The sequence below is a fragment of the Heteronotia binoei genome, chromosome 8 (assembly GCF_032191835.1).
Source record: "Heteronotia binoei isolate CCM8104 ecotype False Entrance Well chromosome 8, APGP_CSIRO_Hbin_v1, whole genome shotgun sequence".
Classification (NCBI taxonomy): domain Eukaryota; kingdom Metazoa; phylum Chordata; class Lepidosauria; order Squamata; family Gekkonidae; genus Heteronotia; species Heteronotia binoei.
Window position 1 is genome coordinate 130236340 of NC_083230.1, and position 13436 is coordinate 130249775.

The following is a 13436-nucleotide window of genomic DNA, read 5'->3' on the forward strand; positions in this document are numbered from 1 at the left end:
CACTTGCAGCTGGCTGGCATGGCCTTGGGTCAGCCAGAGCTCTCTTATCTGGGAGAACAGAGTTTGATTCCCCACTCCTCCCACTTGCAGCTGCTGGAATGGCCTTGAGTCAGCCAGAGCTCTCTTATCTGGGAGAACCGGGTTTGATTCCCCCTTCCTCCACTTGCAGCTGCTGGGATGGCCTTGGGTCAGCCAGAGCTCTCTTATCTGGAGAACAGAGTTTGATTCCCCACTCTTCCACTTGCACCTGCTTGGAATGGCCTTGGGTCAGCCAGAGCTCTCTTATCTGGGAGAGGCCGGGTTTGATTCCCCACTCCTCCACTTGCAGCTGCTGGCATGGCCTTGGGTCAGCCAGAGCTCTCTTATCTGGGAGAACAGAGTTTGATTCCCCACTCCTCCACTTGCACCTGCTGGCATGGCCTTGGGTCAGCCATAGCTCTTGCTGGAGTTGTCCTTGAAAGGGCAGCTGCTGTGAGAGCTCTCTCAGCCCCCACCCAACTCACAGGGTGTCTGTTGTGGGAGGAGAAGATACAGGAGATTGGAAGCCGCTCTGAGTCTCTGATTCAGAGGGAAGGGCAGGGTATAAAACCGCAGTTGTGTCTTCTTCTTCTCTCCCAGAAGCTGCCTTTTCAAGGACAACTCCTGCCAAGAGCTGTGGTTAACCCAAGGCCATTCCAGCAGGTGCAAAGTGGAGAGTGGGGAGTCCAACTCGGTTCTCCCAAATAAGAGTCCGCGCACTTCAACACTGCACCAAGCCAGAGAGCTCTGCCAAACCCAGCAGTTTGCCAAAGTCACGCCTTGCTGGGGAAACCCCCTCCTGGTCCCATCCACTGGCAAAAAATACTTGGCGGGAGCCTGAAAAGGCATTGGTTGGGGGGCCCTGCTCTAGGCCAAGATGTGTGCGTGGACCAGCTAGCTCTGGAGCGGGGGTGTCAAACATGCTTCCCCCGCGCCTGCCTGCCTGGCTCCAGCTCTGATGCTTACAGCAAGCGCCAGGATCGCTCCCTCCGATCCCGGGGGCTTGCTTTAAGCGTCAGAGCTGGAGCCAGGCAGGCAGGCGCGGGGGAAGCGCCGGGATCGGAGGCGGAGGCAGCGGATCGCCCCCCAGGAGGAAGGTACCTCCTATGGTCTAGAGCGCCTATGGACTGAAAAATACGGTACTTTTTTAAAAAAAAAAAATCTTTGTGTTTGTCTGTGTCCTTTATAAGTTTATATCTCCGCTACCTAATCTTAAATAGGACACGCCTGGCCTGGCCAGGTCTCATTTGTGTCAGGTTCGGCCCTCGTAACAAACGAGTTTGACGCCCCTGCTCTAGTACATATCTCCCCTTTTTACTGCGGTGCAAGAACCTCCCGCAGCCATCCATGCCTGAGAATCGGGTCCTTCCTTCCCCACAGGAGATCGAATTCATGTACAAACCAGGCAACGTCAGCGCGGCACCTCTTGTGGTGGCCCCCTCACCAGCCCCGGCTCGACTGGCAGATGTGGTTTGCCGCGCTGGGTCACCCACACCCAGAGCCCCTGGGTTCACCAGTTTCGTCTATCGCCTCCTGCAGGGCAAGAAAGAAGGTGAGTGTGTGTGGCTTGCCAAAAATTGGAGTCATTGCTGGGTGCTACTGTGATCCAGAGACCACCCCCCCTCGTAAGTCTCATGGGTCCCTAGGTTTATCATCCAGAATCTTATCCGTGCGCCCTGACCGGGCTAGCCCAGACTAGTCATAATGCCCCTGTAAAAAATCGATGGTGCGGTCCTCATTTGGAGTACTGTGTGCAGTTCTGGTCACCTCACTTCAAAAAGGATATTATAGCATTGGAGAAAGTCCAGAAAAGGGCAACTAGAATGATTAAAGGGCTGGAGCACTTTCCCTATGAAGAAAGGTTGAAACGCTTGGGACTCTAGCTTGGAGAAACGTCGACTGCGGGGTGACATGATAGAGGTTTACAAGATTACGCATGGGATGGAGAAAGTAGAGAAAGAGGTACTTTTCTCCCTTTCTCACAATACAAGAACTCGTGGGCAATTTGATGAAATTGCTGAGCAGCCAGGTTAAAATGGATAAAAGGAAGTCCTTCTTCACCCAAAGGGTGATTAACATGTGGAATTCACTGCTACAGGAGGTGGTGGCGGCCACAAGCATGGCCACCTTCAAGAGGGGTTTAGATAAAAATATGGAGCACAGGTCCATCGGTGGCTATTAGCCACAGTGTGTGTGTGTGTGTGTGTGTATGTATATATAAAATTTTTTGGCCACTGTGTGACACAGAGTGTTGGACTGGAGGGGCCACTGGCCTGATCCAACATGGCTTCTCTTATGTTCTTATGTGACACAGAGTGTTGAACTGGATGGGCCACTGGCCTGATCCAACCTGGCTTCTCTTATGTGACAAAGTGTTGGACTGGAGGGGCCATTGGCCTGATCCAACATGGCTTCTCTTATGTTCTTATGTGACAAAGAGTTGGACTGGATGGGCCACTGGCCTGATCCAACAGGGCTTCTCTTCTGTTCTTATGTGACACAGAGTGTTGAACTGGATGGGCCATTGGCCTGATGCAGCATGGCTCCTCTTATGTGACACAGAGTGTTGGACTGGAGGGGCCACTGGCCTGATCCAACATGGCTTCTCTTATGTTCTCAGTCTCATCTATCAGATCTCGGAAGCTAAACCAGGGTTGTGGCGTAGAGGCAAGCAGTGGCAATCTGCCTCCCAAGCATCTTAAAAAACGAGTCTAACTTGTCACCTAGTGGTGCATAATGCTAAAAGAGCTAGCAATTCCGGCGAAATTGGGTTCCTTGGAAAGGGCAAGCTTCACTTTATTGAACCTGATGGTCCAAAGTTAATTTGGGGAGATAAAAACTTTCGATCTTTTTTATACGTCAGACCCGAAGCAAAGTCGCGCTAGATCCGCTTCAGTGGAGAAAATGCAAGCCCAATTAGCTGCGATGGAAGCCAGGATAATGAAGGGGGTGAAAGAAATTATAACTGCCTCTAAAAAAGAAATAAGAAAGGATATTGAGGACTCAAAAAAAAAAAAGAAATAGAGAATCTCAGAAATGAGACTATAGTAATAACAAAAAAAGTACAAGAGGTGGAAGAGAAAGTGAAAACACACGATTCCACCTTGTTAAAATTACAAGAGAAGGTTACAGGACATGACTGCAAGCCGATGGAGACACAGATTCGTCTGAGAGGGGTACCAGAGGATGAAAAAGCTGATCTGAAAGAGTACATAATAAAAATAATTGCAGCATTTTTGGAGAAAGATCCTGAAGGGAAATAGATATATGTATGACTATATGTATAGAGTGAACTCACTCTATGCCAAGAAAAATAATTTGCCAAGAGGTGTTGTCATAACATCGCTTGCGGAGAGGGCGGGATATAAATTGAAAGTAATAAATAAATAATAAATAAATAAGATACATGACAAAAGAAATGGTGGGAAAGATCATGAATAAAAATTTTGAAAAGACATTGCTAGTAAGAGGCAGCAGAGTAAGAAATATGAAGGAGTTGCCAAGGTAAGTGATAAATGATAGAAGAACATATAAAAAACTGACAGAAAAATTACGGGACAATGACATGAGGTTTAGATGGATAATACCCAAAAGAGCTAGCACTTCCGGCTGCCAGACAGTCTTAGGATCTCCTGGCTGTATTACGCACGCTTTTATACTTTAATAATACCTTTGGCTTGTGTTTTTTTCCCTCTCCCTTCCCCCCCTTCCCGTTAACTATAATCGGGGTGGAATTCTAGCAGGAGCTCCTTTGCATGTTAGGCCATACCTCCTGGGTGTCGCCAGTCCTCCAAGTGCCTTCTAGACTCTTGGAGGATTAAGAACATATGGAAAATCAAAACATTTACTGCCCATAATGAGGCATCAGGCAAGGAAATAACAGAAAGTGTAATCAAAAGACTGGAAGAGTTTGAATCAGGAAATTACGTTTTCTTGTAGAGAAGTTCAGAGCAATTAATACGTATATAGTTAGAAGATAGGATAAAGATATGATAAATGGGAAGGGAAAATGGAAACTGAACTGTTAAAGCCAAAGGATTAGCAAGGAGGTGGTGGATGTGCCCCCCCTAGACCTCCGACTGTAGAAATTTTTCTACAGCACCCAGTTCTGGAGGTAACCCTGTCCAGCTGTCTTTTGCAGGCGCGAGAGAAGATAGTTAAAGTTTTAAAAAATTAAGTGTGTAAAGATGAAAGTCCGCGAAAGAAGTTAAGAAGTTTTGGAAACAAAAAGAAAGAATATAATAATAATAAATTTTATTTATACCCCGCCCTCCCCGCCGAGGCAGGCTCAGGGCGGCTTACAGAACATGGCAAAAGCCATATTAAAACAATAAAACAAGATTATATAATTTAATACAGTTAACAATTAAATATTTAAATAATCTAAAAACAGTCTAAAAATATAATCTAATAGTGCTACTATCTCAATTATGTTAATGTTAATGATGGCGTGATGTTTATTCCAAGCTCCATCTCAGAAGGCTAGCCGGAAGAGGGCGGTTTTGCAGGCCCTACGGAATTGGCCAAGATCCCGCAGGGCCCGCACCTCTTCCAGGACACTTCTAATTATGATTAGAATAAGAATTAGGAAAAGTGGCACGGGGATCAGGTGAAATCGGGTAAAGAAAGGAAATAAGACGCCAACCGAGGTGATAAAAATAACAGCTGAGACGGGTGAAGAAAAGTGGTCATATAATCAACTGTTAAAAATACAAAGTGGCAAAATAGAATGGAAAACGGCTGAAGAGCTGAATAATAAATATGATTGGTTTCAAATGCGACAAATAAAGAGCTTGGTGGAGAATGATATTAAAACTGAAGGAATAAGAAAAGAGCAAACAGAAATGGGAAAAGTTCTGCTTGGAGACAACGAAAAATTAATTTCGAAATTATATACATTACTTTTAAAATGGTCTACGGAAGATGAAGTAGTGAAACCTCAAACGATTAAGTGGGCAATTAATGTAAATAAAGAAATACAGATGGAAACTTGGGAATATTTGTGGAAGAACTCTGAAGCTCTCGACGTGTCATAGTATTAAAGAGAACTATTTTAAAATGATGTATCGATGGTATATGACTCCTAAGAAATTGGCAAAGATGAATAATAAGATGCCAGATAGATGTTGGAAATGTAAAAAACATGAAGGTTCTTTCTACCATATGTGGTGGACTTGTGAAAGAACAAAAAAGTATTGGCAGATGATTCAACAAGAAATTTCTAGGATCTTGGGATATGAATTTAAGAAAGTTGCAGAGACTTTTCTGTTGGGATTACAAATGGAAAAATTTCCAAAAGAAGATAGAACTTTAATCTGGTACTTGCTTTCAGCTGCTAGGACATTATATGCACAGTTGTGGAAGCAAGAAAAAATACCAGAGAAATGGGATTGGATTATAAAAGTTATGACATGGAGTGAAATGGACAAATTAACAAGAATTTTAAGAGACTATGATTTAGAAGTTTTTAAGCTGGAGTGGAAAAAGTTCAGAAGATATGTAGAAAAAGAGTGGAAAATAAAAGGACATTGGACAATTTTTGATAATGATTAAGTCTTAGAAAAAAGGATATTAATTTTTGTTTTTATTAGTTAAGGGTACCTTTAAACATTAGTTCTTTAAGTAAATAACACCGGCGGGGGTCAAGTAACGGGGGGAGGGGTGGGTAGAAAGTAATATATGGGATAGATAAAAGAAGTTATTAATGATGCAAGAAATATAATTTGTTACCATATGTTACCAAATAAAATTGTTTTAACCTAAGAAAGGAAATAAGATAAAGAGGAAGTTTATTTATTCAGTTGAGCATTCAGTTTGATTTGTAGAAGACAACAAGCAAAAAATGAAGTGTATTTATATGAGATGTAAAAAATATGTTGATGTATGCACACTTAATAAAATATTAATTCCATAAAAAAGAACATAAGAGAAGCAATGTTGGATCAGGCCAATGATCCATCCAGTGCGACACTCTATATCACACAGTGGCCAAAAGAACCAAGTGCCATCAGGAGGTCCGCCAGTGGGGCCAGGACACTAGAAGCCCTCCCACTGTTGCCCCCCCCCAAGTGCCAAGAATACAGAGCATCACTGCCCCAGATATAAGAACATAAGAGAAGCCATGTTGGATCAGGCCAATGGCCCCTCCAGTCCAACACACTGTCACACAGTGGCCAAAAAAACCAGGTGCCATCAGGAGGTCCATCAGTGGGTCCAGGATACTAGAAGTCCTCCCACTGTGCCCCCCCCCAGCACCAAGAATACAGAGCATCTCTGCTCCAGACGGAAAGTTCCAATGATAGCCACTGATGGACCTCTGCTCCATATTTTTATCTAACCCCCTCTTAAAGCTAGCTATGCTTGTAGGCGCCACCACCTCCTGTGGCAGTGAATTCCACATGTTAATCGCCCTTTGGGTGAAGAAGGACTTCCTTCTGTCCGTTCTAACCCAACTGCTCAGCAATTTCATTGAATCCCCATGAGTTCTTGTATTGCGAGAAAGGGAGAAAAGTCCTTCTCTCTCTGCCTTCTCCATCCCATGCCTTATCTTGCAAACCTCTAACGTGTCACCCCACAGTCGTCATTTCTCCAAGCTCAAGAGTCCCACGCGTTTTACCCTTTCTTCATAGGGAAAGTGTTCCAGCCCTTTAATCCTTCTAGTGGCCCTTTTTGGACATTGGCTACATCAGGGTTTTGTGGCCTAATATGCAAAGGAGCTCCTGCTAGAATTCCACACACCCCCCCCCCGACTCTAATCAAATGAGTTGGTGGAAGGAAAGGCAGGAAAGTTGGGGTTCGGCAGCGAAACGTGGGTTCCCTTTTAGCTGGGATTGTTCTGTTTCTCTGGAGCTCATCAGCTTCCCCTTCTCCCCGCAGTGATCCACCTTGTGCAGGTCGACGAGTCAAAATACCCGTTCCACTCTCAGCCACCTGCTTACATCCGGGCCTGGCTGTACAAATATTGGTTCACAGCAAGTGCAGAGGACGGGTGAGTATGATGGCGGGGGAAGGGAGGGGGGGGAGGCATTTAAGTGGGAAGAACCATGGGGACCTCTGGTTTCATATCCAGAGGGGGACCAAGATTTGGGGGCTGGAGAATCTTTCCAGTGAGGACAGGTCAACAGACGAGGAGTGTTTAACTTAGTAAACTAAACCAGAGAGCCGGTTTGGTGTAGTGGTTAAGTGCGTGGGGACTCTTATCTGGGGGAACCGGGTTTGACTCCCCACTCCTCCACTTGCAGCTGCTGGAATGGCCTTGGGTCAGCCATAGCTCTCTTATCTGGGAGAACCGGGTTTGGTTCCCCACTCCTCCACTTGCAGCTGCTGGAATGGCCTTGGGTCAGCCAGAGCTCTCTTATCTGGGAGAACCGGGTTTGATTCCCCACTCCTCCACTTGCAGCTGCTGGAATGGCCTTGGGTCAGCCATAGCTCTCTTATCTGGGAGAACCAGGTTTGATTCCCCCCTCCTCCACTTGCAGCTGCTGGAATGGCCTTGGGTCAGCCAGAGCTCTCTTATCTGGGAGAACCAGGTTTGATTCCCCACTCCTCCACTTGCACCTGCTGGAATGGCCTTGGGTCAGCCATAGCTCTCTTATCTGGGGGAACCGGGTTTGACTCCCCACTCCTCCACTTGCAGCTGCTGGAATGGCCTTGGGTCAGCCATAGCTCTCTCATCTGGGTGAACCGGGTTTGGTTCCCCACTCCTCCATTTGCAGCTGCTGGAATGGCCTTGGGTCAACCAAAGCTCTCACAGAGTTGTCCTTGAAAGGGCAGCTTCTGGGAGAGCTCTCTCAGCCCCACCTGCCTCACAGGGTGTCTGTCGTGGGAGAAGAAGATAAAGGCCAGAGTTGTCCTTGAAAGGGCAGCTTCCGTGAGAGCTCTCTCAGCCCCACCCACATCACAGGGTGTCTGTGGTATTTTGGTGGGGGAAGGTAAAAGAGATTGTGAGTCGCTCTGAGATTCAGAGTATGGGGCGGGATATAAATCCACTGTCGTCGTCGTCTTCTAAAGAGACAACGAAAGGGGGGACATGATAGAGTTTTATAAACTTGTGCACAGTGTGGAAAGACTAGACAAAGAGAACTTTTTTCTCCTCCTGAAGTACAGGAATTCAAGGGATCCCATTAAGCTGATGGGCAGTAGATGTAGGACAGACAATAGAAAATATTTCTTTACACAGAGAGTGATGAAAATGTAGAATTCACTGTCACAGGATGTCGTGATGGCCACCAACCCAGATGGCTTTAAAGGGGGTTTAAACAGATGGAAAAGTCTGTCAGTGATGACTAGCCCTGGTGACAAAAAGGGAATATCCCCGTTCAGAGACACTGAACTGCTGAATCCCAGAGGCGGGAGGCAAACTCAGCTTTGGCCACTCTGTGAGACAGGAAGCTGGACTAGATGGACCCTCCCTGGTCTGGTCCAGCAGGGCTCTTCTGATGTTCTTCTCAGGGGAAGGCCTCAGCCTCTCTGCCCTGTTGTTGGCCCTCCAGAGGGACTGACTGGCCCCTGTGTGAGACAGGATGCTGGACTGGATGGACCCTCCCTGGTCTGACCCAGCAGGGCTCTTCTGATGTTCTTATGAAGGCCTCGGCCTCTCTGCCCTGTTGTTGGCCCTCCAGAGGAACTGGCTGGCCACTGTGTGAGGCAGGAGGCTGGACTAGATGGACCCTCCCTGGTCTGGTCCAGCAGGGCTCTTCTGATGTTCTTCTCAGGGGAAGACCTCGGCCTCTGTGCCCTGTTGTTGGCCCTCCAGAGGAACTGGTTGGCCCCTGTGTGAGACAGGAGGCTGGACTAGATGGACCCTCCCTGGTCTGACCCAGCAGGGCTCTTCTGATGTTCTTCTCAGGAGAAGGCCTCGGCCTCTCTGCCCTGTTGCTGGCCCTCCAGAGGAACGGGCTGGCCACTGTGTGAGACAGGAGGCTGGACTAGATGGTCGCTCCCTGGTCTGGTCCAGCAGGGCTCTTCTAATGTTCTTATGAAGGCCTCAGCCGCTCTGCCCTGTTGTTGGCCCTGCAGAGGAACTGGCTGGCCACTGTGTGAGACAGGAGGCTGGACTAGATGGACCCTCACTGGTCTGACCCAGCAGGGCTCTTCTGATGTCCTTCTCAGAGGAAGGCCTCAGCCTCTCTGCCCTGTTGTTGGCCCTCCAGAGGAACTGGTTGGCCACTGTGTGAGACAGGAGGCTGGACTAGAAGGACCCTCACTGGTCTGATCCAGCAGGGCTCTTCTCATGTTCTTCTCAGGGGAAGGCCTTGGCCTCTCTGCCCTGTTGTTGGCCCTCCAGAGGAACTGGCTGGCCACTGTGTGAGACAGGAGGCTGGACTGGATGGACCCTCACTGGTCTGACCCAGCAGGGCTCTTCTGATATTCTCATCAGGGGAAGGACTCAGCCTCTCTGCCCTGTTGTTGGACCTTCAGAGGAACAGGTTGGCCACTGTGTGGGACAATAGACTGGACTAGATGGACCCTCACTGGTCTGATCCAGTAGGGCTCTTCTGATGTTCCTCTCAGGGGAAGGCCTCGGCCTCTCTGCCCTGTTGTTGGCCCTCTAGAGGAACTGACTGGCCACTCTGTGAGGCTGGACTGAATGGACCCTCCCTGGTCTGATCCAGCAGGGCTCTTCTGATGTTCTTCTCAGGGGAAAGCCTCGGCCTCTCTGCCCTGTTGTTGGCCCTCCAGAGGAACTGACTGGCTGTGAGAGGAGGCTGGACCCTCCCTGGTCTGACCCAGCAGGGTTCTTCTGATATTCCTCTCAGGGGAAGGCCTCGGCCTCTCTGCCCTGTTGTTGGCCCTCCAGAGGAACTGACTGGCCACTCTGTGAGGCTGAACTGAATGGACCCTCACTGGTCTCACCCAGCAGGGCTCTTCTGATGTTCTTCTCAGGGGAAGGCCTCGTCCTCTCTGCCCTGTTGCTGGCCCTCCAGAGGAACTGGCTGGCCACTGTGTGAGACAGGAGGCTGGACTGGATGGACCCTCACTGGTCTGACCCAGCAGGGGTCTTCTGATGTTCCTCTCAGGGGAAGGCCTCGGCCTCTCTGCCCTGTTGTTGGCCCTCCAGAGGAACTGACTGGCCACTCTGTGAGGCTGGACTGAATGGACCCTCCCTGGTCTCACCCAGCAGGGCTCTTCTGATGTTCTTCTCAGGGGAAGGCCTCGTCCTCTCTGCCCTGTTGCTGGCCCTCCAGAGGAACTGGCTGGCCACTGTGTGAGACAGGAGGCTAGACTGGATGGACCCTCACTGGTCTGACCCAGCAGGGGTCTTCTGATGTTCCTCTCAGGGGAAGGCCTCGTCCTCTCTGCCCTGTTGCTGGCCCTCCAGAGGAACTGGCTGGCCACTGTGTGAGACAGGAGGCTGGACTGGATGGACCCTCACTGGTCTGACCCAGCAGGGGTCTTCTGATGTTCCTCTCAGGGGAAGGCCTCGGCCTCTCTGCCCTGTTGTTGGCCCTCCAGAGGAACTGACTGGCTGTGAGAGGAGGCTGGACCCTCCCTGGTCTGACCCAGCAGGGCTCTTCTGATATTCCTCTCAGGGGAAGGCCTCGGCCTCTCTGCCCTGTTGTTGGCCCTCCAGAGGAACTGGCTGGCTGTGAGAGGAGGCTGGACCCTCCCTGGTCTGATCCAGCAGGGCTCTTCTGAGGTTCTTATGAAGGCCTCGGCCTCTCTGCCCTGTTGTGGGCCCTCCAGAGGAACTGGCTGGCCTCTGTGTGAGATAGACCCTCGCTGCTGTGATCCAGCAGGGCTCTTCTGATATGCTCACCAGCTCCTTCCCCCTCCCTCCAGTTCTCTTCCTCAGAAGTGGTGGCAGCGGCAGCGGGTGGAGGAGTTCTACCCGACCGTCTTCCTGGGGGACACGCAGTTGGATGCCTTCCTGACCCAATACGGGCTTAAGGTGAGTGAAGGGGGGAAAAGGAAGCGGAGACCCAGGTTTAAGACCCGCCCCCCTCTTGAAGGAAAGGGCCAGCATAGAGACCATCCCGGAGCAGAAAGGGAGGGTGATGACAAGTAGGTTGCAAGGAAAGCAGCAGCGTTTAAGGGTTGCATCGGTGCTTAGTTCTCATAGCCCTTTCTTACGCGCCCAGGGAAATGTTTGCCTCTTTGGAGTCTAGCAGGAATTTTTCTCCGGGCCAGTTTGCCCTGGGATGGTGGAGGGTTATTTTGCCATCTTCTGGGCACGGAGCAGGGGCACTGGGGATGTGTGTGTGTGTGGCAGGGGCGAGGGGTACTTGTGAAATCTATGCATTGTGCAGGGGGTTGGACTAGATGACCCCGGAGGTCCCTTCCAGCTCTTTATGATTTAAGGATTCTGTATGCTTCCGTGTGCACCCACACTTCAGCAGGTCGGAAGACGTGCGCATGTACAAGAAAGCAGATACCCAGAATTAAACTTTTTAAAGGTGCCGATGCACTCGCCTTGAGTCATCTTGGAATGGCCTTGGGTCAGCTGTAGCTCTCGCATTGTCATCCTTGAAAAGGCAGCTTCTGAGAGAGCTCTCTCAGCCCCACCCACCTCACAGGGTGTCTGTTGTGTTTGAGCGGGGGGGGGAGGTTAAAGAGATTGTGAGCCGCTCTGAGACTCTGTCCTTAAAAGGGCAGCTGCTGGGAGAGCTCTTTCAGCCCCACCTACCTCACAGGGTGTCTGTTGTGGGGGAGGAAGGGAAAGGGGATTGTAGGCCGCTCTGAGACTCTGTCCTTGAAAGGGCAGCTGCTGGGAGAGCTCTCTCAGCCCCACCCGCCTCACAGGGCGCGTGTTGTGGGGAAAGAAAAGAAAGGAGATTGGCTCAGGAAAAATGGCTGCAGGGCAAGCTAATTGACGCTGTCGCTCACAACTTCAATGCCGCTAGAATTTTTCCTCACGAGTCTCCACAGCTTGATTTTGACCTCCCTTACTCCGAAGCCCACTAGTTTCCGCCACTTTTCCCCATTTCTTGAGCAGGCAAAGTCAGCTCTTTAACCCGCCGGGGGGGGGCGGGGTGGCTAACATTTTGCCCCTCCTCACAATCTCCCCTCCCGCACAGGACAAGTCCCCCGCGAAGCGGCCCTCGGACTCCCTTCTGCCTGCAGCCCTCCGGCTGGTGCGAGAGCACACCCGTCCGTACAGCGGCCCTGCCCTGATCTGGTCTCTCTACCTCACGGCTGCCCTTCTTGGCCTCCTACGGGGAGCCCGCGGCTGGCTGTCGGGGGGCGGCCCCCCCAGCGGGAAGCAGAAGGCCAGCAAGCGGCCCGAAGCAGCGGCGCATGTCGGCGGTGGAGGGGACCAAGCCGGGGGCGAAAAGAACGGGCAGCTGAGGAAGGAAGCGGCCGAGAAGGGCAAGGCCTCGACGGAGGCCCCCGCGGACGGGCCGAGGAACGTCAAGAAGAGAAAATAGCTCCTGCTCGGCCGTCTCTTCGTGGACTCCCTGACGGACACGGTTTTGGTTTCACCTGCTCCCAGACCGGGTTTTTTTCCTGGGCCTCCTTGAGTGACGCGTTGCCAGCGTGGCGCAGGAAAGAACTTGGGGCATTGGGGGGGGGGCATTCTGCCCCAAGACCGTCCTTTCCTTTTGCCAGCTCCCCCTGCTGGGCAGACAGGGAAGGACCCCGACTCCTGAGCGGCCGCGAACCCGTCTTGGAAACTTCGCCGGCAGCCGGAGGCCCCGGAGGAAAAGCCGACGCTTCTTGTCTTTCCCTGTGCACCTTTCTTGGCTACGTATTGCAGGGCTGAAGGAAGAGCGTTGGGGGGGAGGCAGCCCCTCCATGGACACAAAGGATTTGGCAGCTTCTCTTTCCTTCTGAGCCCCGCCCCCAAGCCCTAGGCTATCAGTCTCCTCTTCATCGTCACCCCCCCCACCACCACACACACACACACACCATTGCCTTGATCTCTGTGGCTGGGAGAAAGGGGGAGGAGGGGGTCCATTGCCATATTGTGCTGCAACTGGTGGGGGAGGGCACTGACCTTTCGTGGACCGGCTTGCCTCACAGCGGCGTGCCTCGCACCCAGGACCAGAAATTATAGTTTTCTAAATAAAGCCTTTACATTCCAGTTGTCCACATTTGATTTGACTGGGAGGGAGGGAGGGGGGGATTTGGGGGGACCTTGCCGAAGGTCTGCTGAGATGCTGATCCTGCACCCCCTTTGCTGTGGGGCTGAGCAGTCAGGTTAGAACTGAAGGAAGTCCTTCTTCACCTAAAGGCTGATTAACACGTGGAATTTACGGCCACAGGAGGTGGTGGCTGCAAGCATAGCCAGCTTCAAGAGGGGATTATATAAACATCTGGAGCAGAGGTCCATCAGTGGCTCTGAGCCACAGCGTATTGTTGGAACTCTGTTTAGGGCAGTGCTGTTCTGTATTCTTGGTGCTTGGGAGGGGCAACAGTGGGAAGTCTTCTAGTGTCCTGGCCCCACTGATGGACCTCCTGATGGCACATGGGTTTTT

At 50.8% G+C, this 13436-nt stretch overlaps 1 protein-coding gene across 1 annotated transcript in view; it reads left to right on the top strand.

Annotated features, from left to right (window-relative positions):
- The window catches only part of LOC132575801 (lipase maturation factor 2-like), a 47879-nt gene extending 34837 nt beyond the window's left edge, over window positions 1–13042 (top strand). Inside the window, exons 11-14 of the mRNA XM_060244491.1 lie at window positions 1399–1570; window positions 6895–7006; window positions 10801–10909; window positions 12036–13042. Coding sequence (XP_060100474.1) covers window positions 1399–1570; window positions 6895–7006; window positions 10801–10909; window positions 12036–12386 — 744 coding nt within the window. The 3' untranslated portion in view covers window positions 12387–13042. The remainder of the gene's footprint in view (window positions 1–1398; window positions 1571–6894; window positions 7007–10800; window positions 10910–12035) is intronic.
- Window positions 13043–13436: the final 394 nt, after the last annotated feature.